General features: G+C 44.1%; 1 protein-coding gene across 3 annotated transcripts in view; it reads left to right on the top strand.

The window, feature by feature from the left end:
- LOC147026123 (microsomal triglyceride transfer protein large subunit-like) overlaps positions 1 to 24,558 on the top strand; it is a 227,369-nt gene that overhangs the window by 179,221 nt on the left and 23,590 nt on the right. For all 3 annotated transcript variants that reach the window (XM_085881241.1, XM_085881240.1, XM_085881242.1), the window contains exon 10: positions 16,459 to 16,566. In XM_085881241.1, the coding sequence (XP_085737367.1) occupies positions 16,459 to 16,566 (108 nt within the window). The remainder of the gene's footprint in view (positions 1 to 16,458; positions 16,567 to 24,558) is intronic.

The following is a 24,558-nucleotide window of genomic DNA, read 5'->3' as shown; positions in this document are numbered from 1 at the left end:
TGGTTTGCCTGTATTTCGATCCCTTGAGTGAAGGATCGCTAGTTGTGTATGCCCAGTTCAACATAGGGGATCATGTATGGGATCTTTTTACAGTTTTTACTTCATATTAACTTTGTTATTTTATTGGAATTTGCAATTTATTATTACTATCAAATTTTACCTCTTGCGAATACAAACGATCAATCGTCGGTGATCGCTGCAGCACGGGGGCACGAATTTCACGAAATGTCAGCCACACATTCAGTCAAAAGGGCGCATTTATCGCTGCTTGTATAATATCCCGTACCACAAACAGGTTTTCATTAACAGACATGATGTATTCAAGGCAGACGACGTTAAAGTTAACTTACCATAACTTCAAGAACTTTTCAAGCCACCATGTTTTCCACATTATGGTAACCGGAATGAATCGCTTTCGCTTCGGTCTTTGCCGTTTCGCGACGGAAATATACCGATGTTACTTCCGTTCCCCACCGTTCTATTTCGGGATTGACCGTTCTTGTGTCTGTCACGACCGTTCTTGTGTGTAGAATAAACATGTTGGTTTCGTTTATATCTGCTATTGCGACCGTAATTACTGTGTTGGTTTGAATTTTGGCCGCTTTTTCATCAATTTTAGCTGTTTTTGTAACGATAATGACGGGTTTGCATTCCGTCTGACAATGTTGGCGTCCGTTTGTAAGGGCGACCTGATTTTGTCAAAAACGAAAATCCGACGGCGCTCACTTACACTTCCTCACTCATCGGCAGTCTGTCAGCGACTGACAGCTTCTGCAGGTGGGAAAATATTCACGTATTCGAATTAGGATCGCCTACATACGTGGACCAAACCATGCCTCCCGAGCTTCATTTGTTCACGCACGAAAAATTAAGGTTGGCTACTTTTTGAACACACCTCATTGTGTAATTACACACACATATATATATATATATATATATATATATATATATATATATATATTACACATATATGTATATATATATATATATATACATATATATATATATATATATACATATATATATATATATATATATATATATATATATATATATACATATATATATATATATATCTTGACATCTGGCTCAAAGCCAGCAGAGACATGAATATCACTAGCAATGTAAGTGAATCTCTCTGTAACCTCAACATCCTCACCAGAAACAGGTGCAGACAAGATAGCACAATCCAAGATGTCAATGAAAGCCTGGATCTTGGTTTTGAACAAGGAAACCTATAATCCTTGCAGCACCAACTCCTCATTCAGCACATTGAGCCCCCCCCCCCCAAAAGATATTCAGTCTCCACAAAGAGGACTGGATTATCCACGAAATCAAGGTCAGAGATTTTGACATTCACAAATGATACACCGCAGATTGATCTCTCTGACATCCTCCCTATCACCTTCAAGTGCTGAAAGGTGTGGGGGTCAGTACACACCCCTGACAAACTCCAGTAACAACTCTAAAAAAGTCAGAGATGGCACAACCACATCTCACAGCACTCAGTACCAGAGTACAGTTCAGACATCAGATTGATCAGTTTTGGTGGCACCACACAAAGACCGAGGATACGCCAAAGGGCATCTCGATTCACTGAATCAAATGCTTTGCAGAGGTAGAGATAGGCAGCAAGCAGCCCCTGCCGAAACTCTCATCTGCGTTTGGTGAGGACCTGAAGAGCAAGGATACAGTCAATCGTTGACCTCATTGGTGCAAAGCCTGACTGCTCTGGATGCTGGTGCTCAAGTCGATGGTGGCGAACCCTGTCAATAATTATCTGAGCAAAGACCTTTCCGGCACTGAGAGCAGTCATCCCTCTGTATTTGTTGCAGTCCTGGCATTCACTCTTTACTTTCCAGAGAGGGACAACAAGGCCCCTCTTCCACTCAGTAGGGATGATTCCTGTGTTCCAAGCAGAGCACAGAACTGCATGCAACAACATGAGTGCAGCATTTACATTTCCCGCAGCCTTGACAAGTTCAGCATGGATGCCACAGATCCCAGGAGCTTTACCCCATTTTAACCGGTTCACCGCAGCCTGTGTTTTCACAAGTGAAGGTGGATCGTAGTTGATCGGAGGTGAGCAATAGGGATAGTAACACCCCTTATATCCAACTCAAGAGCTGGTGGGTCAGCCTGGTACAGCCGCTCAAAGTAACTAACCCAGCAGACCTTCAATTCGGGCTCCTCTGTCAAGAGCCCACCACCCTCTGCTCTCACTGCAGTACACCCAGGAACGGGCTTGGAGGAACGCAATGCATTAATTCCCCTAGAAGTAAGATGAGAATCATTTCACCACAGGTGATGCTCTACCCACTCACAGATTCCTTGCACATCGGCCTCCTTGTCCTCCCTCAGAGCACGACAGTTTTACACCTCAACTCCCTGAACAGCTCAGCTCTGCCATTAAGCCTGACCTTTTATTTTGACTCTGGTCAATGGTATCCAGTGTCCTTTGAGAGACAAAATTCTCCTTCACCCTCCAGTGAGTTCCAAGACCTCCACTGGCAACATCAAGGATGGTAGTGTTGAAGGCACTCCACAACTCTTCAGGATTCCCCAAATCACTACTCAGCCTGTTCCCAAACTCCTCAGCTACCCACTCATCTTTGAGCTTGCCAACATCCAGCCGAGGCTGGGATGGTACCATTCTCCCGGATTTAAGCTGTGACTTCAGAGTTGCTACAACAAACCTGTGGTCTGTATTGAGGAACTCAGCACTCTGGAAGACCCTGTAGTTCTGGATCATCCTCCAATGACCATCAAGGAGCACCTGGTCATTCTCCTTTGCCACACCTCCAGCGCTGGAATACCAAGTCCAGCGATGAACCTGTGGGCGCTCAAACCATGAACCAGCCACCCTTATTCTACGACTCCTTGCAAAGTCAAGGAACTTCGTGATATTCTGGTTCACATTTCCAGACCCATGGGGAGCAACACATGTCTCATAACCATCCCTATCAGTGCCATTTGGTGCATGGAAATCCCCCAAGATGAGAAGAGTCTCTTGCCTGGGGCACTGATCAAACAGACTCAAGCACAGCATATAAGGCATCCTTCACAATGAGATCACTCACCTCAGTCGGGGCATTTCCAGAAACCAGGAAAACGACACCTCAGAAGTGATGAATCCTTCATCTCATAATATGCTCGTTGACCAGTGTTACCTCGTATTTTTTTTTGTGTACCTTGTCGAGGCTCGTATGAGAGCGAACACACAAGGCACATCAAGGGGAGCATGAGACAAGAGGGGCAGGAGTGGGAGAGACAAAACAGTGGGGAACAGACACATTAGGAGATCTGTGGAAGGGAGAGGGATGGGATGGGGGGAACATGGGGAAGAGAAGATGGGCATTACAGGGACTTTCAGGAAGGAAAGCAGGGGAATTGAAGGAAGTGGGCTTGGGTGAATTATCAGGAGTAGAAAAGATCGAGGATTTCGATGAGGGATGATAAGAGGTGGTGGCAAACAACTGTTTTGAAAGCCTGGAGGTAAGAATGGGAAAGAATAGAGTGAGGGAGTTCATTCCAAAGGCGGGAAAAAAAAGAGGAATGAAAGAGCGAAGATGAGCAGCGATGGGTGATTTTGGTATTTTTACCAGAAGGGGGTTGTTGGCGCACCTTGCGCTCCCTGTAGAAATGTGGTGGTGACAAATCGCAGAGAGCAGGGGGGCGAGGCTGGAGAGGAGACAGTAGAAGACAGAAACACCACCGACTAACCTGCGGTGATTGAGTGAGAGGCCCAAAGACTCAGCTTAGTTGCGGGAGATTCCGATGATCCTAAATGCCCTGGTTTCGACAGCGTGAAGCCGAGAAAGGTGGGAGGCAGGAGCACCAGCCGAGAGGGGAGAGCAGTACTCCATCAGGCGATGGACAAAAGCTTTGTAAGTGGTCAGGAGCTCAAGAGGGCCAAGGAAGGACTTTGCACGACGGAGGATTCCCAGTCGGCGACTGGCTTTTGAGGCGAGGTTGGAAATGTGACTTTCCCAGGAAAGGTCATGGCAGATAGTGAGACCCAGAAGCTTGAAAGAAAAGACTTCTTCCAGAGGATTGTTGAGAAAGTGGATGAGGGGGTTTTCTAAACGGTCCTTTCGAAGAGACATAGTGAGAGTGTGAGATTTGTCCGGATTGAAAGACATGTTCCACATGTTGGACCAGTTTGTGATTTTATCCAGATCTGCAGTGAGCGAAGACAGATGGTACGGCAGAGGGTGGAGTCATCAGCAAAGAGATATAAAGGATTTTCCAGAGAGTAGGAGAGATCATTGATGAAAACCAGAAAAAGAACAGGGCCCAGAACACTACCTTGAGGAACTCCAGCCTGGACAGGAAGAGGGGATGAAAGAACTCCGTTTCGGGCCACACGTTGACTGCGACAGGAGAGGAAGTCTGCGAGCCATGAGTGGAGATGGCGTTGGATACCACAGGAAGAGAGTTTGGTGAGTAGGGCAGGGTGCCAGACTGTGTCAAAAGCACGTGATATGTCCAGGGATACGGCTCGGATTTCCTGTCTGGCATTGAGGACCTCCATCCATTGAAGGAGAGCAGAAGCAGCATATCCAGGGTAGAGGGACCTGGTCTGAAACCAAATTGATGATCAGAAATCAAGCCATTGGAGAAGAGGAAGGATTTCATGTCTGAAGCGATGATGGATTCCATAACCTTGCTGATGATTGGAAGAGGGCTGATTGGTCTGTCGTTGCAGGGATCTGTTTTTGCACCTTTTTTACGCAGGGCAGTGATGTTTGCAGATTTCCAAGCAGATGGCAGATGACCTTGAGCAAATGAGAGGGTGAATAGAACAGAGAGAGGGTGAGCAAGAGCAGAAGAACAGACTTCGAGGGCACGTGGGCTGATGCTGTCTGGACCGGTTGCAGAATCTGAGTCGAGGTTATGAAAGCAAGCTCTCCACCTTATCAGGAGAAAAAGACAGAGTCCAGGGACAGTTGCATGTGACTGGGTCAGGTGGGTCGAGATAGTGATGGGTTTAGGATACAAGATTTAGCTGCAAACACCGAGTTTAGGCATTCAGTTTTTTCACGTGCGGTATCAGCAATGCGGCCATTTGAGATCAGGGAGGGGTTGGAGGGGGAACATACACCAGAAACAGATTTGATTAAACGCCACCAGGATTTTGAGCAGGGAGAGAGAGGTTTGAGAGTTCAGACTTGAGATTAGAAAGATGTTGTTTTCTGGCTCTCCTGAGGGTACACGCTTGTTCTGAGCTTTGTGGAAGGAACTGAGATTGCCCTCAGTTGAGTTTGCTTTCCATGAGGCAAAGGGAAGTCGTTTCAGGACAACTGCCTCGCCACAAGCTTCAGTCAACCAAGGGCGGGAGGAAGGGTAGGACAACTGAACACGAGAGGGGATAAATCTGTACATGAGGGAGAGCAAGTTTCTTTGAAAGAATTCCCAGGATGAGTTGATGCTTGAGAAAGTAGTGATAGGAGACCAGTCTATAAGTTTGATGGCTGCTTGGAGACCCTGCCAGTCGGCTTGAGTGAAATGCCAGACTCGACGGCGGTGAGGTGGTTCTCTGATAACAGCCAGAGAGATGTCCACTTTGACAAGGACATGGTCAGAAGAACCGATTGGAGCAGAGGAAGAGCAGCAGATATTGTCAGGGAAATTTGGCAAAATTAGATCCAGAAGAGATGGAGTAACATTGGTTGAGATCCGGATTGGGAAGTTGACCGATTGAGTCAGTTTCAAAGAGTCGCAGAAAGCTTTTGCTGAGGTGCCATGACAGGTGAGAGAGGTACCCACACCAAGCCAACTGGCATGCTGACAATTGAAGTCGCCACATAAGAGGAAGAGAGAGTTTGGATGAGAAGATAGAAGATGGTCCATGTTATCGTTGGAGTCAGCTTATTGGACACAGCCATAGCAACTACCTGGGCATGGCAACCATCAGAGTGACTACACCAATAGTAGGTGTAACCACCCACCATGATCTCACCACGATCCAATCTCAAAACCTCAGAGAGTGCTGCAATACTGATGTTTAAACACTGGAGCTCAGATGATAACAGACATCAGCGATCATCCTCTCTTTGGGATAGGACATTCTCGGCGCCCACCCAAAGGGACTGCCTCAGGTTAACCCAAGGATACCGCCGTCTGGTAGACGACACCTCAGCACCACTCCACCACACACCACCGCAATCTGACTCAGGAAGTTTACCCCATGCTTTTCCTCCTTTCAAAGAATAGGGGCCCTGAAGGCTTTGCCACAATCCCGTCATCTGGTGAGCTGCCCTGTGAAGGGCAGCAGCACAGGAGGTACTCCCGTGGAGTGGGTTTTCAGTTTTCTTTGCATTCATGGGTTTTGCAGTGTGAAGTGTTTTACAGTGGCTGGAGTACAAATCCTGTTCCCAACCTCCTAAAAATAAAAATAAAAAAGTAACCCAACTGCATGAGGACGTCCAGAGACACAGTTGGACACTAGATATGGATGGCAGTCGGCTCACAAGGAACTCCTCCGCCCTTTGCATGGCCTCGTTTGCGAAAACCAATTGAGCAGTAATAATGTTCTTGCAATTCATATAAACACCACAAATATTGCCTAATCTATTGACTGTGCATCACATGCATGTGCAAGCTCCTCCATGAGCTTATCGTAATGTTTTATTTATCAACCGCATTATGAACAAGCAGCACTCCCTAAGTATTAATGTTGTTTTTTAATATATTGTCATCGACGGCTGGCTTTGGAGGCCAACTTTGAAATGTGGTTTGCCCAAGAATTTGTCTGGATTGAAAGACATATTCCAAGTGTTTGACCATCTTGTGATTTTGTCAATGTCTGAAGAGAGGGGAGAGGTTGCAGCCTTCCTGTCTGAAGGATAAGGGATGTCAGTCACTGCAGAGGGCAGAGGGTGGAGGCATTAGGGATTTTTTGCTCTTTGTCCTTCAGACCCTGCCCCAGGGGGCAGGGCCAAATTTGACACTGCTCTTTCACCATTTGCCTTACACGTGTTGATCATATCCACCAAGTTTGGTGAATTTCTGTCCAACCATTGAGGATATAGCATGACAGACACACAGACAGACAGAGCCGATTACAATATCCCCCGTTTTTTTTCAAAAAGCATGGGGATAAAGATTTTGCAGGGCATTAAATGCTCGTGGCACTTCATCCATGTTGCCAATCTTTGAATGGGGAATGCCTTCTCTTTGATGATTTTATCCATGTAATCAAGAAAGATTGTCATTTTCTCCTCCCAATCGTCAGGCAGTTTCTGACCTACATTTGTTCTCACTCGGACGTCGAGTTTGACGTCGCATGAAAAGTCATCAATTTTGTGATCTTTACCAAGATCCATTGCTTTCATTCTTATCTGTACTGTGGATACGTCACGTCCTGAGTCACAAAGTGAGTCAAGTCATGCCACAAGGTGTTGTCCGAAGGATGGATGTCAGCACTTTCTTCCATGGTTCGCCTTCTTGTGGGAATGACTGGACACTTGTTTCCTGATCATGCCATTGCCGAATTATTCTTCCATCCACATTAAATTCTCGACGAGCTGCTCGATTTCCTTTTGATTTTGCAACTTCTATTACCTTCAGCTTGAAACTGGTTGTAAACACACGTCATGTTTTCGGAGTTTTCCACGTGCTTAAAACATCCACATCAAATCTGTCCTCTCGTACCGGCACATCACCAGAAAGAGCAATTTTTATCGGTGAAGCATTGCCAAAAAACAAACCCGAGCATACATATGTCGCACGGCAATAAAGAGGACCATATCAAATTACAATCGGATACACTTAATCTGCTGGTCACTTTTAAGTGAAGATAAAGCTACTATAGATTCGAGATTGCTGAAGACATGTTTTGTTCGAAATGATTAGGTTGCCGCATAGTGGTAAAAGAGAAATGGAACACATTAACATCACCAGGTGAAGTAAAAGCCACACTCATGTATTAACCACACTGGATGGTTTTGACAACAAAATTCGTGAATAAACTGTGGTTGATAATTTGAAAATTACAGTAAACGCTGACGAAGGACAAATATAACCCTGATGTATTTATACGTCACAGAGGAATAATGCACAAATAAAATAGTTTCAACTTCCTTGTTTCCTTCTGAATCTACCGACTGAATAATATTCATCAAGTACCTCCACCAATTATGACTCTTTTGAAAAGGATTCTTTATTTGGAGATTGACTTCATCAAACTTGAGTTAATTCCTCGTACAACAAGTGCTGTTTTTATGTAACATCAAGATTCTTGTTCCTTGCAAAATCGAATATTTTTCAAATATATATTGGCCAGTCGATTTTGTTATTACTTGGCGAAATCTTCGATTTTGTCAAGTATGTTGGTCTGTTCCGTTTGTTAGTTTGTTTGTTTGTTTGTCCGGTCATCTACAGCCCAAACGGCTGGACCAGTCGTTCTTAAATTTTTACACCTGATAGGCAATCCACCTGAGACGGTCCGTGTCCAAACCCCGTCTTTATCGGACTAAACGTCACGACGTGACGTCGCACAATGTTAAAACACATTTTTCTCAGTAACCGGAAGTCGTAGCAACTTCCTGTTGACGCCAAAACAAACTTCAATGCAATATCTCAATGTTTTAAAATGCACGTTAGTACAAATTATGCACAGTTTTCGCAAGCGTATGACATCAAAGTTTTTAGCTGTTGGCGTGATTTAAAAAAATTTCTATTCGTTCTGCAGGTCACAATTCTTTACCGATTTGGATGAAATTTTAACAGCTGAGAAAAATCCACAGTGCAAAAAGATATGTGACTTTTGGTGATGTTCAAGATCAGGATCTGGATTCTGCATCACTTTATATTATCGCCCACTATAAACCAATGGGTAATTTTGTGAATTACACATGGCTATTTCTCAAACAGTTTTGCACTTATTATATTGAAACTTATACTGTCTAATTATGCATGCAATATTAACATGTGTACAAAGTTTGATCGAAATTGACCCAAGGTCAAGGTCAGGGTCACCCAAAACATGAAAAACACACATATAAAATATACATTTTTGTTTTACAACATATTTCAAACCTGATAACGGGATCGTAAAGCTGGTTGAAAAGCAATGTTCCTCGGTATTTTCAAATATTTTCTACGATCAGAATGAAGGCAACAAGCATCGATGATAAGTTGTTGAATGTCACATGGAGGCTTGAAATGAGTTGTGAAAATTTTCAATCTGCTGCCGTTACCATGACAACGCGCGCCTGATAATTGTTTTTTGTGGCGTCGCTTCATTTTATTAATGTACGAACAAATAAACACCACACATTCCATGACATTACAGCTTGGACCACCACACGGAAAGGTCAACTAATTCGCCAAGTGTCATGCTAAGCACGATTTTTCATTATGTCTGTCTGTTTGTCTGTCTGTCTGTTTATCACCGACAGGTCATAATTTTAAACCGACCTTCATGAGACTTCACCACACGGTAGAGTTTGTCATATGGAAGAAGCCTATTGTGTTTGAGGTCAAAAGGTCAACATAGGCCAAAGGTCAACAACTTCGGTGAGATTTCTAAAATCATCAATTTTCATCCGATTGACTTGAAATTTGAGGAGTATATATATTTCAGGTAACTGAATTCAACAAGTCAATTATTTTTGAGGTCAACATGGAACAAAAGGTCAACATAGGCCCAAGGTCAATAACTCAGATGGTATTTCTAAAATCCTCAATTTTCATCCGATTGACTTGAAATTTCAAGAGGAGTTGCACATTTGGTCATTGAATTAAACCACCAATTCTTTTTGAGGCCAAATTTGTTTGATGGATTTTGCAAGCATCGTACTCTGCAAGGCGTCTTCTTCTTGTGTTTTTCGTATTATTTTTCTCTATTCTCCAGCCAGTGGAGGTGTGAAACATAATTTTGTCAATGCGTATGCATACTACTTCCTATAGGTCTGTGGCCCTTACCAGCCAGCCTGTTCACCGTCAAACGAGAAAAGTAAAACCCAAAAAACTCAAAAATTATCCACAAAAACAAATTTTCAAAATATACTCGAAACAAACATCTTCTCACTGTAATTATTTATTAAATTTTTGAATGAAGAACCATATTATTGCCATTTGATTTCATTTTAACTAATGCTCATTATTGGCCTATTGGGCCACATCTTATTAACTATTAATTGTTTTCAATGCATTAAACAACAAATTTTAAAAATAACAACTCCATCAGCTCTAGGATGATTCATTACAGTAATCTAAGGGAGTTACTTCATGAGAGTTAGTGTTGCTCAATGTTTTCAGGGATCAATTAGAAGCAAGAGTTCCATCCTCTAGATAATGACTACAAACTCCAGTGCATTCCTCACACTCAAATCTGCATTGACATCAAGAAGGCTGTTCTTCACTTAAACTAACAACTACTTATACATTGTGTCTGCCTTTATATACAGAATACCATTTACATAAGATCAGCATTATAACTCACGCAAACACACAGCTATGGCAGGTTTAGTTCATGAGGAATTAAATGCCGTCTGTGCAATGCACCGGGCCATCCTGGTTTGTCTGAACTCCCTTGAGTGCTCATTAAAATATTTACTTTGATTTTATCTCTGCATCTCAAATGCTAACATCATCTGTTTTGTGACATTTCCAAGTGTATTGCGAGCATCTATTTTTAGATCCTCATGGAGGATCTCTAAGTCTTACTCACGTTGTTGTTCTTGTGGACGTTTTTGTTTCACATCCTACAGTTTTCACCGAAACTTCCTGAAACTTGGCATATATATGTAAAAATACCCTGCGCAGACAGTCACGATCTCCGATTTTGAAAATTCCTCCAATAAAAAAAGTTATGACGTCAAAATATCTCCGCAAATGGAAATCGCCGAAAAAATTATCTCAAACGAGGCAAGCTTTTTGAATTCTGTTTGCGGGAATTGAACAGGGCATTAGTAGAGATGAATTACCGCACATATGATACATCCCTATGACATCACATCAATTTTTATGACATTATTCCTATTTTTTGACTTTTTGTTTCACAATCCAGAGTTTTCATCAGATCTTCACGATACTTGCCATGTACATGCAGAAAGCCCACGCGCAGGCAGTCACCATCTCCGATTTTGGAAATTCTTCCAAGAAAAAAAGTTTACGTCATAATATCGCCACGAATGGAAATCGCCTATACCATTATCTCCGAAACGAGTTTGTTTCACAGCCTACAGTTTTCATCGAAACTTCCTGAAACTTGGCATATATATGTAAAAATACCCTGTGCACAGTAACCATCTCCGATTTTGAAAATTCCTCCGAGAAAAAAAGTTATGACGTCAAAATATCTCCACTTATGGAAATTGCCAAAAAAATTATCTCCGAAACTAGGCAAGCTTTTTGAATTCTGTTTGCGGGAATCGAACAGGGCATTAGCAGAGATGAATTACCGCACATGTGATACATCACTATGACGTCATATCAATTTTTATGACGTCATTCCTATTTTTTGTTTCACAACCCAGAGTTTTCATCGGATCTTCGTGAAACTTGCCATGTACATGCAGAAAGCCCACGCGCAGGTAGTAACCATCTCCAATTTTGGAAATTATTCCGAGAAAAAAGTTGACGTCATAATATCACTGCTAATGGAAATCGCCTATACCATTATCTCCGAAACTAGGCAAGCTGGTTGAATTTTTTTGCGGGAATCAAGCCGGACATTAGCACAGATAATTTATCGCAAACCTGATACATCACAATGACGTCACATTCGTTTTTATGACGTCATCATTAAGAGGACGAGGATCTTAGCTCATTCGAACTTGTTTTATGAGCAAATCCAACCCGTTGCTTCCCAAATCGGAATGTTAAGGGGAGGAAAGAGAGAGAGGGTGGGGTGGAGAGAAAGGAGGGATGGGGGAGAGAGGAGGGATCGAGGAGGGGTGTGTGTGCTAGGAGAGGAGGAGGGGAGGAGGGGTGGGTGAAGAAGGGAGGGGTGGATGAAGATGGGTGGGAGAGTGAGGGGGGAGATAGGAAGGGGGGAGCACAACGCCTCACCACTCATTACTGAACACTCCAGGAAGGGAGTGGGAGTGAGGAGGGTGGGGGAGAGAGAAGAGACGGGGGGAGGGAAAGTGGAGGTAAAGGGATGTTGTTGACTTGCGTTTGGTCGTGGGCCACAAGGAGAAAAGGGTGGGGGGGTGACGTTGACTTTCATTTGATAGTGGACTTGAGGGGAATCAGGGGAGATGGTCCTGTCTGCCAGCAATAGTACAGTATTGAATGAAATGGGGCACGTTAAACAGCACATTCAAACGGGTTATACTAAACACCGCCCGTTGATGACCAAAGGTGTGGAGGGGGGAGAAGCTTCAGGAGGAGGTAAGGGCAATGGGAGGGGAAGGGAAGGAAGGGAATTTTCCTTTAACTCTCAAAAAAGCTGCACCAGTGTTCGTGCCTTTAGTTTTAAAATGTGTGCGGATAAGAAATAAAGGGTGATAAGCTCTCAAATCGTTTCACAAATTCCAAACTTTAAACTGCGGAATTGATCTGAGCAGCAATTGCAACTGCTAAAACAAACAAAAAAAAGTGTTCATTTGTCCAAGTCACACATTCTTTGACACCCCTTCCTTTCCTCAACCTCCAGAGAGTTGTATACGTAGTGGTGGAAGGGGTTTGGGAGGAAGTTAGTGTGAGAGGAGGGGAAGGGAAGGCAGTGTGAGGGGAGAGGAAGGGAATGCCGCATGATGGGAAGGGAAGGCAGCATGAGAGGAAGGGAAGGCAGTGTAAGGGGAGGGGAAGGGAAGGCAGTGTGAGGGGAGAGGAAGGGAATGCCGCATGATGGGAAGGGAAGGCAGCATGAGAGGAAGGGAAGGCAGTGTAAGGGGAGGGGAAGGGAAGGCAGCACGAGGGGGGAGGAATATATAGTAGCATGAGGGGAGAGGAAGGGAAGGCAGTGTGAGGGAAGAGGAAGGGAAGGCAGCATGAGGGGAGAGGAATAGATAGTAGGATGGGGGGAGAGGAAGGGAAGGCAGTGTGAGGGAAGAGGAAGGAAAGGCAGCATGAGGGGAAGGGAAGGCAGCATGAGGGGAAGGGAAGGCAGCATGATGGGAAGGGAAGACAGCGTGAGGGGAAAGGAAGGCAGCACGAGGGGAAGAGAAGACAGCGTGGGGGGAAAGGAAGGCAGCACGAGGGGAAGAGAAGGCAGTGTGAGGGGAAGGGAAAAGAAGGCAGCATGAGAGGAAGGGAAGGCATCATGAGGGGAAGGGAAGGCAGCATGAGGGAAGGCAGCAATGAGGGAAGGGAAGGCAGCATGAGGGGAGAGGAATAGATAGTAGCATGAGGGGAGAGGAAGGGAAGGCAGTGTGAGGGAAGAGGAAGGAAAGGCAGCATGAGGGGAAGGGAAGGCAGCATGATGGGAAGGAAAGACAGTGTGAGGGGAAAGGAAGGCAGCACGAGAGGAAGAGAAGGCAGTGCGAGGGAAGGGGAAGGGAAGTCAACATGAGGAGAAGGGAAGACAGCATGAGGGGAAGGGAAAGCAGCATGAAGGGAAGGCAGCATGAGGTGAAGGAAAGGCACATGAGGGGAGGGGATGGGAAGGCAGCACGAGGGAATGCAGAAGGGAAGGCAGCATTTGGGAAAGGAAAAGAAGACAGCATCAGGGTAGTGGAAAGGAAGGCAGCATATTGGGGCGAAAAAACGCATCCAAACAGCAACGCTTCTTTTTTTAACCACCATGTTCTATATAAAACTGGGTGGGAGCATTTAAAACCCATGCCATCTTTCTGATAAAGTTATGCATGCACACATGCAGGCATGTTTGCACATGCAGCAACCTTTCCACCCCTCCGGTCAGCTCACGCTGAATCAAATTCAGACATGCTACACTCTGGGCAAGCCATTTTAAATTAAAAACTAAACATTCAGTCCTGAACAGCCCCCTCAAACACATCCCTCCAACTTAGTTGTGGTCCATACTACCCAAGCACGTGCACCAGCAATATAATCATACTTTCACTCATATGTGTACAGATTCTCACGAACATGCTCAACTTTCCTCACACCCGCATCGATCGGCACGCCCCGCATGGCTTCGGCGCCGCAGCACGTCCGCTCTCCGCATGCTGAAGCACATGGTTTGTGCGACGGCCATGTAACCACCACCACCACAGCACCATGCACCACGGGCCAGGGTGCGAGTTTGGTCTGCTCGACTGGGAAACCCACACACCGCACACATGTAACCAAGCAAGCATGCAGAGAGTCCATTTGCAAATCCCAATCCACCCATTTGTACCAAATCCGTGTGTGCTGTCTACGTACCTCTTCAGGCCAGCAGCAACTGACTGCATCTCGGCTCCCATTGCATGGGTGTGCTCTCCTGTGGGGTCACAATGCTCTGCCATGGGTTCGCAAGTACTTGCCCCAATTTCCTCCTTGGTGGAGTTCTGAACATGAGGTTCGATTTGATGTTGAAAGGTTGTTTTTTTAATAGGTATATTAATATAACTATATTAAGGGAAGGCAGCATGAGGGGAATGGAAAGTAAGGCAGTTTTTATGGGAGAGGAAGGCAGCATGAGGGGTGGTGAAGGGAAGGCAGTGTAAGGCGTGGGGAAGGGAAGGCAGCATAAGGGGCGGGGAAGAGAGGAAGGCAGCATGAGGGGTCGAGAAGGGAAGGCAGCGTGAGGGGCGGGGAAGAGAAGGCAGCATGAGGGGTGGGGGAGGGATGGCAGCGTAAGGGGAGAGAAGGCAGTATGAGGGGAGAGAAGACAGCGTGAGGGGAAGCGAAGGCAGCATGAGGGGAGGGGAATGGAAAGCACCACGAGAGGAAGAGAAGCTCGTGTACTGGGGCGACATATAAATACATTAATATAATGAAAGCAGATCGCAGAAAAAGGTGAAAAATGCGATCTCGTGTGAAAAACCTTGAATTCACAACACTTTCAGCGGGTGAACCGGATGACAAGAGCTGTGTGCGTCATACTGCTATCGACTGGAGGGTGCTTGCCAACTGGCTTAAGCACTCAAGGAAACATTACAACAAAACAGTTGACAAGGAACGCCAGGCTAAGCAAGCAATTAGTGATCGATCATACAAAGCACTTCCCAGAGATGCCTGGAGTGTCAAATAATATCCGAATTGGACAAATTAAACAGTGTTTTTCACAGTCGGAACTGCTGCTAAGGTCAACTCCATGGTTTAAATTTTGAAATTTGCTTCAGAATAAGAGATCTCGAGCTTATCACATGTGCAGAAATTAAATAAAGGCATGAACACTGGCATCTCCACGAATTTATAAGCATTGCAATGAATCCAGTGATTCGTAGGTATGAAGCTTTATTGTACAGAAAACGACCTGTTCTAAGGCAAGGCATTTTTCAACTGAGCAGACAAAATGGCCGATTAAGACCCCAGAGTTGAGCTCACTGAATGCAGGCTTACCAAGGGTAAGCCTATTTCTGGTTTTACCATAAATTATCCTCAAAGGGGGTGTTTAAATTTACCCAAACACCCAGTTTTCATTCATGCACTTCCTTGGAGTTCCCTTAGTATGTATGCAAAGTTTCAGGCCACTAGATTTCATGGTTTTGGAGTTATGGAGGAGACACACGCACGCACGCACGCACGCACGCACGCACGCACGCACGCACGCACACACGCACACACGCGCACACACGCACACACACACACACACACACACACACACTATTATGAAACATTATACAACTGGCATTGCTATAGTGGCAGAATAAACAAGTAGCATTGTTAACCAGACTCAGTGACATTCTGGTTCGAGTATCTGCTCTGAGTCTGGGAGGTCGGCAGTTCAATTCTGACCGTGACCAAGTCTGGTGAGACTTTTATGTGTTGCTTGCCCGCTTGACACTCAGTATTTAGAAGACAGAGCACGGATCCACCCACCGGTTGGCATCCCATAGAGGTGGGAGGAGGAAGATTTCTCCTTAATTGCGCTGCTGAATGCGGAGAGAAAAGCGATGTCACAAGATCGTGTTGCTGCCACTCAGAGTACACCAGAAAGTTTGGTTTGTCTGAAGTCAAGTCTGGTGTTGTCTCATGTCTCTGTGTACATGTAGCAGCTCTGCCATCAGCCTGAGCATTTGTTAAAAAAAAAAAAAATGAAGTGGCAATGTAGTCATGAAGGCCCACAGACAACATGAGGTGAAGGTGAAAATATCTAAATGGGAAATGCATGGATGTATCGCAGCATGAGGATGTGTGCTTCAGGTTAAAGGGAAACAGGACCTCAATGGGTGTAGAAAAGCTCAGAAGTAAAACAAAACTGCAGTATAAGTAATATTTACCAATTTGTATTCCATTCTCACTCAAAGGTCAAAGAAAAGTCAAATTGTATGGTATAATAAAAACAATATATTTTAAAAAGGCGTGCAAGTTCCAAAATACCACATCATTTTGTGATGGTAATAAATGTATAATGAATGATTAATAAGCTCACTGTGTCGTTTACCCCAGGATCGTCTTGATGGCCAGATTGCCAGTGCCGAAACACGGCAGACCGTCATCATAGTAATCGGAGCTCTCATGGGCAAGCTTTGCCAGGCTGGTCAATGCCAACTACCGGTAAGGCCGATAAGGAATATGCCATCATTTGCAAACCATTTTCTCATTTGTATTAACATATTCACTGTCATTATTTATTTATGCCTGGTGTTGACTTAATGGTTCGGCTGGTGGGCTTGGGATCCTAGGATCCTGAGTTCAAATCCTGCTTGGCCATTGCATTAATACCAGGTGTGATTGACTCTGCCTGTCATCATTCCGAGGTCGGCAAAATGAGTGCCAGCTTGCTGGTATCCTGTGTCGGAGTGGTGACCCGTCCAGGATTGTACCCAATAGCCAAGGAGACTGTTCAGGCAGCACCAACGCTCTGCACAGAGTATGGTCCCAATAGATTGATGGATTATTTATTTGCAACTTTTCTATTTCTTCATTTAATATATGAATATAGGGGAACTTAAGGTGTAGAAAATGAAACCTTATCTTTCAATTCCATTGAACATTATCTATAACGTCCGAACAAGGCTTTAAAAAGAAAATGAGTAAAAACAGAAAATATCACCGCTACATTATACAAGGTGACCCATGAAATTATGACATATTTACAAATTCGAATTAAACATTTTAGTGTTTTTTTCAAGCGACGACTTATTCATCATTTATGAACTGTATTCTTTGGAGATTTGTTTCTAATGAACAGCATGTTTGGTCAGTTCACCATTATGCGTTTGCACTCCTACCGACTGACGGATGAAATTATTCGCTATTACGCCACACACGTCCCCATCAACCGATTAAAAAAAAAAATCCACAATTATCACCCTCAGCAGCATGTAACTCTACATGTGAGTAAATACTCTACTCTTCATACATCTCCATATGAAAGTCAAGGCCATGAGAGGGAAATGACATTCCTGCACATTGGTGAGCTTGTCTGGAAACCTAATACAGAAATGACATGATCTTCAAAAGATGAATGGAGAATGTCAAGGACAACTGTCACATTATTGGGAATTCCCAATGGCAGTTTTGCCTTTCTGGTTGATTTGTCGTGACTCCACTTCATTGCAGCTCATAGTGTTTGAAGCCTTTCTGGTGTCACGCCAAGTAACTGTTCCAGAGGCATCAGGTTCAAGCGCAGTGGCGTTCTCTTCAAGTTACATTTGATGTCGAAGAATTATATTTCAAATAAAGCTTTGAAGCACCTGCATGCATCAGTCACCACTTTACATCTCCGATTGAAACAGCACCATTGTCTGACTTTTTTTTGTTTCGTTGATGGAAGACCTTCAGTCACCTTGTCTAAAATTGCACTGAACAATTTTCCCACAACATTATCTTCTTCTTGCTCCTCTTATTCTTCTTTCATATGCAGCATATGGCTGAGAGTAGCGTCATTTGCTGGGAGCTCAATTGTCGTGCTGATGCAGTACCCCCTGTAGGTTGAAGGACGAATTTGTAGTTTGTTCCAGGTGCCAGTGATAGATTGCCGACTCTTTGCGAATTCTGTAAGATGGGACACCTAGATTTAATGTCCATCTGACAGAGAGCACACGCATCTCTCTGCCCGCAAAACACCAGGTTGATAGATTATAACTTCATCGAGATTCAAACCCAGACGAGACATCTTCTATTCTTCGAGGCGAGTATGAAGGTTAGTAGTGATTGGTAGCATCAGTGATACAGTATGGTGCTACCAAACACTACTAAGCAATCTTCAAAGGATAAAATAAGGAGTATTTCTTTTATAGGCCGCCTTGTATGTAAATCAGTGACATGTGATTCACTTGATCTCCAGAAGCAGTGTCATCATGGTATGCAAATATTGAGAACAATTATGGAAAATTCAAAACATGTCATTGACTCCGCAAGAGGCACGGCAGTAGGTGCCCTCAACACAATGGCTGCAGTGACTGGCATGTCAGTCAAGAGAGGCAAACAATGGTTCCTGGAATTGCAAAGTCGAGAGCAAACCATCTTTGGAAAGCACAATTAGGGTCGCAGGAAGATCATGACAAATGATACCCGTTATCAAATATAACAAACATGCTAAACGGTGCCCAAATAACAAAACTCCAGCAGTTTACGGAGATTCATGGTGATGTAAATACTGTTGTTGCATTGTTTTGTTTCCTTGGCATGGGAAGGGTTGTCATGTCATAAACGATTCTAAACAATGCTCTGGTTAAAGATAGTCGGTGCTTTGAAATGTTATGTCGATAACGACAAAACCTTTCCTTGACCTCGAATGGCTTACACATGCGAATGGAGAGTGATTATTCTGATCAATAACAGAGTAATTAACTCAATTTATTTGTTTTAGCTACTAATATATTAAAAAATGGCTGAAGTAATTAGGATGCAGCAGTTTAAAAAAATTATAATTGGGACTTATCTCTTTATTAGGTACAGATATATGGTGGGATTTTTTTTTTCACCCCCGCTCCTTCCGCTTTGTTGGCACCAAGTGGACACCAATCTAACCCCCCCTCCCTTACCTCCTCTTAGTTTTGTTCATACAGAATTAAGAGAATGTTTCTTGCAGGAAATCTTTAAAACAATAAGGGTACAATCGACTTTCTAAACAGGCTGGGGTAAGCTTTTAAGGAAATATTATTTGGATTTGAGGAAGAAAGCATCTGAGCATGAGTTGTTACCTTCACCACTGAAGGTGGGCGGAGGTTATGTCATCACCGCTGTCTTTCTGTCCATCTGTGAACAGCATATTTCAATAAGTTGTGTACGGATATGCACGAAATTTGGGGAATACATTGGGTGTGTGACACAGAAGAATTGAATCGATTTTGGTGAAGATCCAGTTCCAGATATGTACACTAGAATTTTAAAGTGATTTTTCACCATTGAGAGATGGGGCCAAAAATGATATATAGTACAATATCCCAAAAAGTGGTGGACGAATTCGGACAAAACTTTGATGGATGAGTTAGGTAAGTGAAAAGAACAAGCTGAGAAGCTTTTTCGAGGTCCAGATCCAGATCTGGCTTTTCAGTGGGATACAAAACATAAAAAGGTTCAGCCTGACGGAGGTGTGCGCTCCACTGAATGCCATTCTAGTTCCTTAAGTGATGCAGATTGCCTGGTATTTAAAAATATATAGATTACAACACTAATTTATTTTGCAGTAGCATTTCAGAATTGTGTAGAATTATTGCAAGAATATGAAACAACAAAAAAAAAAACTTTAGTGATTATATAATACTGTCATGTCCGATGGGTTTGCCCCTACCTGGACGGATGGCCAAACAATTCTCCCTTGGATTGCAGTTAACCCTTTTTGGAGATTAATGTCACTATTAATGGGATGGAGGGTGGGCAAAGGGGCGGAGGTACATGGGCTGCACTCAAAACCCACACAAACAGGCTACACGAATGAAATTAAATAAAATGGGTAATTTAATGACTATGTACAATGGAAATATGTACAATGAAAATAATTCAAATTATAATGATGAAAGAAAAACGTGAAGTAATCTACAGCCTAAATTCCGATTTGAGGTGCACACACACACACACACACACGGTCATATAAAATAAAGAAAATAAGAAATCCCTTTTCATTCTTTCACTCTGCTGAATCGAGGCAATCTTTTTGCTGAGGAAGTGTGCTTGGACCGTGTCCTTGCTGCGGGGGTAACCGCGCCCCCAAAAATCACGCCGAGCAATTCATGGGTTTCGGAATCAGCAAAGGCTGTGGTTCTCGTTCCATTTCAAGTTCTGACTCTTCCTTTCCTGAAATCACCACAACTGGACTCACATGCTCAGCCAGTGCAGATGCCCTCGTGTCTGGTCCTTGCTCCCCATCGCACCACAGTTGCTCCTCCGTGGACCAGGAGATTCGGATCTGGTATGACCTGGGTGAGAGGTGCCAGACGACACTGCCCAGCCTGTGTCATGGAGACAGCGCATGATAGGTCCAAAGTTGCTAAACCTGCCTCAATAGGGCTGAGCTCACTGTCCTTATCGGCAAACATCTCCACTGTCACCCAAAAAACGGCACCAATGTCACTCTCTCCCGCTGCTCCAAGCGCTTGCCGATCCTGCTCTTTGCAGAATGGCGCCCCTCCCTTTGGCGATATACACGAAGCCTTGAGATCCGTCTCTCATGACCAACCAAGAGTCAATGGCCAGTGTCTTGCTCAGCACGTGGCCGATTTGCCTCAGTTCGAATATGACAATCACACAGCTATTTTGTCACGCTGAGAGGAGAGCAAAGTGATATCCTCCATCCCAGCCACGTTCCTCTGACTCCCATGTCCTCTCTCTCTCCTTCATGCGTCGAAGGAAAGCCATCCGTAATGCCCTGCTTTTTCGACCGCCGATCCTGCCTCTCTCGCTTCTGTCCGTCTCCGAGCCTACATCTCCGACCATGTCTCTCTTCTCCCGCAACGATCTGCCTCCCCGTTCTCTTGCCGAGACGCTCTCTGCCTTTCTGATTGCCTCCCTCACACCAAACTCGATTCATGCGTTTGTTTATCGCTACAAGTTACTTCCCCATCCTCTGAGTAACGTGGCCTCTCTCGCGCTCTTCTTCTTCCTGCTACGTCATGCCCATCAATAATCAGCCTCAGGGGCATGACTTCACCCTCCATCATCTTTGGAGGCGGGGCTTCTTCCGACTTGGTCATGCAGCTCGGTTGTAATAGTGGCCTTGGTTATAAAACCGTAATTCTATCATTGCTGGTTTGTAATACAAAAACAAAGAGAAAAGTCACAGGGGAGCAATTACATACTGAGGGAAATTATCCTTAATCCATATCTAATTAACACCACACCATGCCCCCCCCCCCGCCCGTGTGGTGACAAGTAACACTTAAGCTCACTTTTTCCCTACTTCATTTACATCAAGATGTCTCTTACACGTCCATGGGCCAAGCAACTCCATACGATCCTATCTTTCCTATGAAATTCCTCCATGTACCCCACAAACATAACAATACGTACAAAAATTGAAGTCCCAGTAATTACTAACTAAATAAATAATTTGTGCAGTACTGCAAAATTTCTCGTTGTTGTTGTTGTTGTTGTTGTTGTTGATAACTTGATAGCTAATGTTATATCAGATACCTTGTAGTGTGCTCTATATTATCCATGTACACAATTTATTGAGCCAAAGATTGTTATAACTGAAAACACAAACAAAAAAAACAAACACAAAAAGGGCAACAGATGGCACCATCATCAAACACAGGTCACCATGGTCTCTCTGTCTTCTACCACCTCCTTTCTGATGCTGCACCTTGCCTTTTCCATGCTCTGTCCACCCTTCCCCTCCTTCTCCGAGGGTTGTACAGGATGCATATGGTGAGGCAGTAACCCCCTTCTGGTGAAACTCCCAAAATCCACTCACTGCTCACCCCCACTCAGGAATCCCCCCCCACCCCAACCTGTAGAACCAACTTCCTTCGTCTCTTATCATTGCACACCTCACCTCATTCGTTCATCTTCCCCCCCCCCCACCTGTGGAACCAACTTCCCTCAGTCTCTTCAATCTCATTCTTCCCTCCAATGCTTCAAGACAGCCATTCACCCCCATGATCTTTTCTATCCTCATGAACCCTCCCCAAGCCCACCTCTTTCCTGGTTTCCCCCTGCTCCCTCACCCTCCTCTTAATGATTTGAATTAATTAATGTATCCATTACTTTTTTATTTTTTGTTACATTTCTGTTTCTTCCCTGGTTTTTCCTTCCACTTCTGTAATTGAGAGTTTGTGGCTGTATCCATCCTGGTCACTCCCTGTGTCCTCCCCTTTCTCTCATTCTTTCCCATGTCCTTTATTCCTGCAAGTCTCCCTCTATTTTGTCCATCTACACTGCTGTTAGTGTGTGTCCTCTCCCTTTTATACTGTTCTTTTTGTTCTGTTATGTCCTGGTCTGTTCTATGTTCTCGTCCCTGCATGAGCCTCGACCTTGTATCAATATTTGTTTTTAATCAACACCTGTCCTGTGTGTCTTCCCTCCAATACTTCAAGATACCTGTTCACCCCCATGATCACCCCCAAATTTTCAGAGTTAACAGAAGCTCGTGTTTCATTAACTGGATTTTTCATGGTGATCACTTTTTTAGAGGAACCAGTGGTATTTGCAAGAAGTTCCCCCCCCCCCCCCCACTACTTGAGTTTCACTCACTGAACAATAGCGCTGAGGTCAATTTGGATATCCATCTGTCATGGAGCGAAGCCAACGTCAGGCCTTTGTATTTTTATTATCGCACCTCATTATGGCATATATATATATATATATATATATATATATATATATATATATATATATATATATATATATATATATATATATATATATATATATATATATATATATATATATATATATATATATATATATATATATATATATATATAGAGAGAAGCCTGGTGTTGGCGCAGTGGTTAGGGCAGCGGCTTGGGATCCAAGAGGTCCTGAGTTCAAACCCCGTTGGCCAACTGAATTAATACACCAGGGGGTTGACTCAGCCTGTCATCCTTCCGAGGTCGGCGAAATGAGTACCAGTATACTGGGCCAGTGTATACCCCGGTTAAAATAGGTGTACCTTATCCCTGTGTCGTAAGAGGCGACCAGGGTTGTGTCAGGAAGGGCATCCGGCGTAAAACATGTGCCAAATCACAATGCGGATCATCCGTATGATCCGCTGTGGCGACCCCTCATGGGAGCAGCCGAAAGAAGAAGAAGAAGATATATATATATATATATATATATATATATATATATATATATATATATATATAATGGAAGCGGAAATTATATTTCGTCACAATCAATTACCACGAAGTGCAGTTTATAGCCATAAAGTGACAGTTCTCACTTAGGCTGTTGAAATTTCCCAATTGAGCTTTTAATCATCAACAAAACATGATTGAAGTGTCACAATGAGTGTCCGTATTCAATCCTCCTGCGTCCCACTCCGTGCATAGAGAAACTCAAGGTGGGGTTTGTGCACATGTTTTGTCCAAACCAAAGAGGTATAAATGGTTTAATGAAAGTTAGTACGATAAACGAACAAACAAACAAACAAACAACCAAAAAAATATCCTAACCATAGGTGGGGATAATTTATTAAGTGAGGGCTGATTGGTTGATTCCTCCAATTATGAATGAGACGCATGATTGAGCCTTTGATGTTTATATGCATACACTTCGAGATTATTATTACCAGGATGAATATTTCTTGAATGGCCAAATTATTTCCACATTCAAGTGCAAAGTCTTTCACGAACATAATCCATCCACCATTGGGACCATAGTGCATACTCTGTGCAAAGCATTGTTACTGCCTAAGGCCTCGGTCACATTTGCCACGGCGGCCGTGGGGTCTCCAAAATCTATGGCCACTAGCAATTTTAGGGCGGCCGCAGTATTTCCACGGTCACACAATGTAGCAGTCACATATGTTTTTATTTTTCGGGGAGACGCACGGCGTATTTAGAAATCATGGAGACCGAAAACGTGGGGGTGCCGTACGGTCTTTGAGTTGATGTCGCACGGTGACCTTAAAGGGGCCCTGCGGCGGCCATAAAATTTTCTAGGCAGACGCAAGGCAAGGCGACTGCAGGGGGACCGCAGGGGGGCGCTAAGGCGAATGTGCGGCCAGACGGACGGTAACGAGTGGGTTTTTTTTTTTTTACCAGTTCTTTTGTTTCGGCTTGTCGAATTGCTACGGTGAACGGAGAAATGAAAAAAGTTATAACTCTGCGCTATAATTCCACGGCGACCCCCTACGGCCTGTAAAATATAGCCAAACGACGTAGAGCCACCCTGAGGCCACCGCAGAAACTCTGCGGCCGCCGCACGTTTCTGTCAATTCAGAGGGTGTACGGCCATCGTATCCTCGCCATAGAGCAAATGTGACTTAGGCCAAAGCAGTCTCCTGGGCTATTGGACACAATCCTGGACCCACCTGGTATTAATTCAATGGCCAATGCGATTTGAACTCAGGACACTAAGATCCCAAACCCACCACCCTAACCATTAAGCCAACACCAGGCATACGAACATAATGCTCACCTAATTTTCAGGAGC

The sequence above is a fragment of the Eptatretus burgeri genome, chromosome 5 (assembly GCF_056783735.1).
Source record: "Eptatretus burgeri isolate ZD-2024b chromosome 5, Ebu_testis_v1, whole genome shotgun sequence".
NCBI lineage: Eukaryota > Metazoa > Chordata > Myxini > Myxiniformes > Myxinidae > Eptatretus > Eptatretus burgeri.
This window is presented reverse-complemented; position numbering and strand designations above follow the sequence as displayed.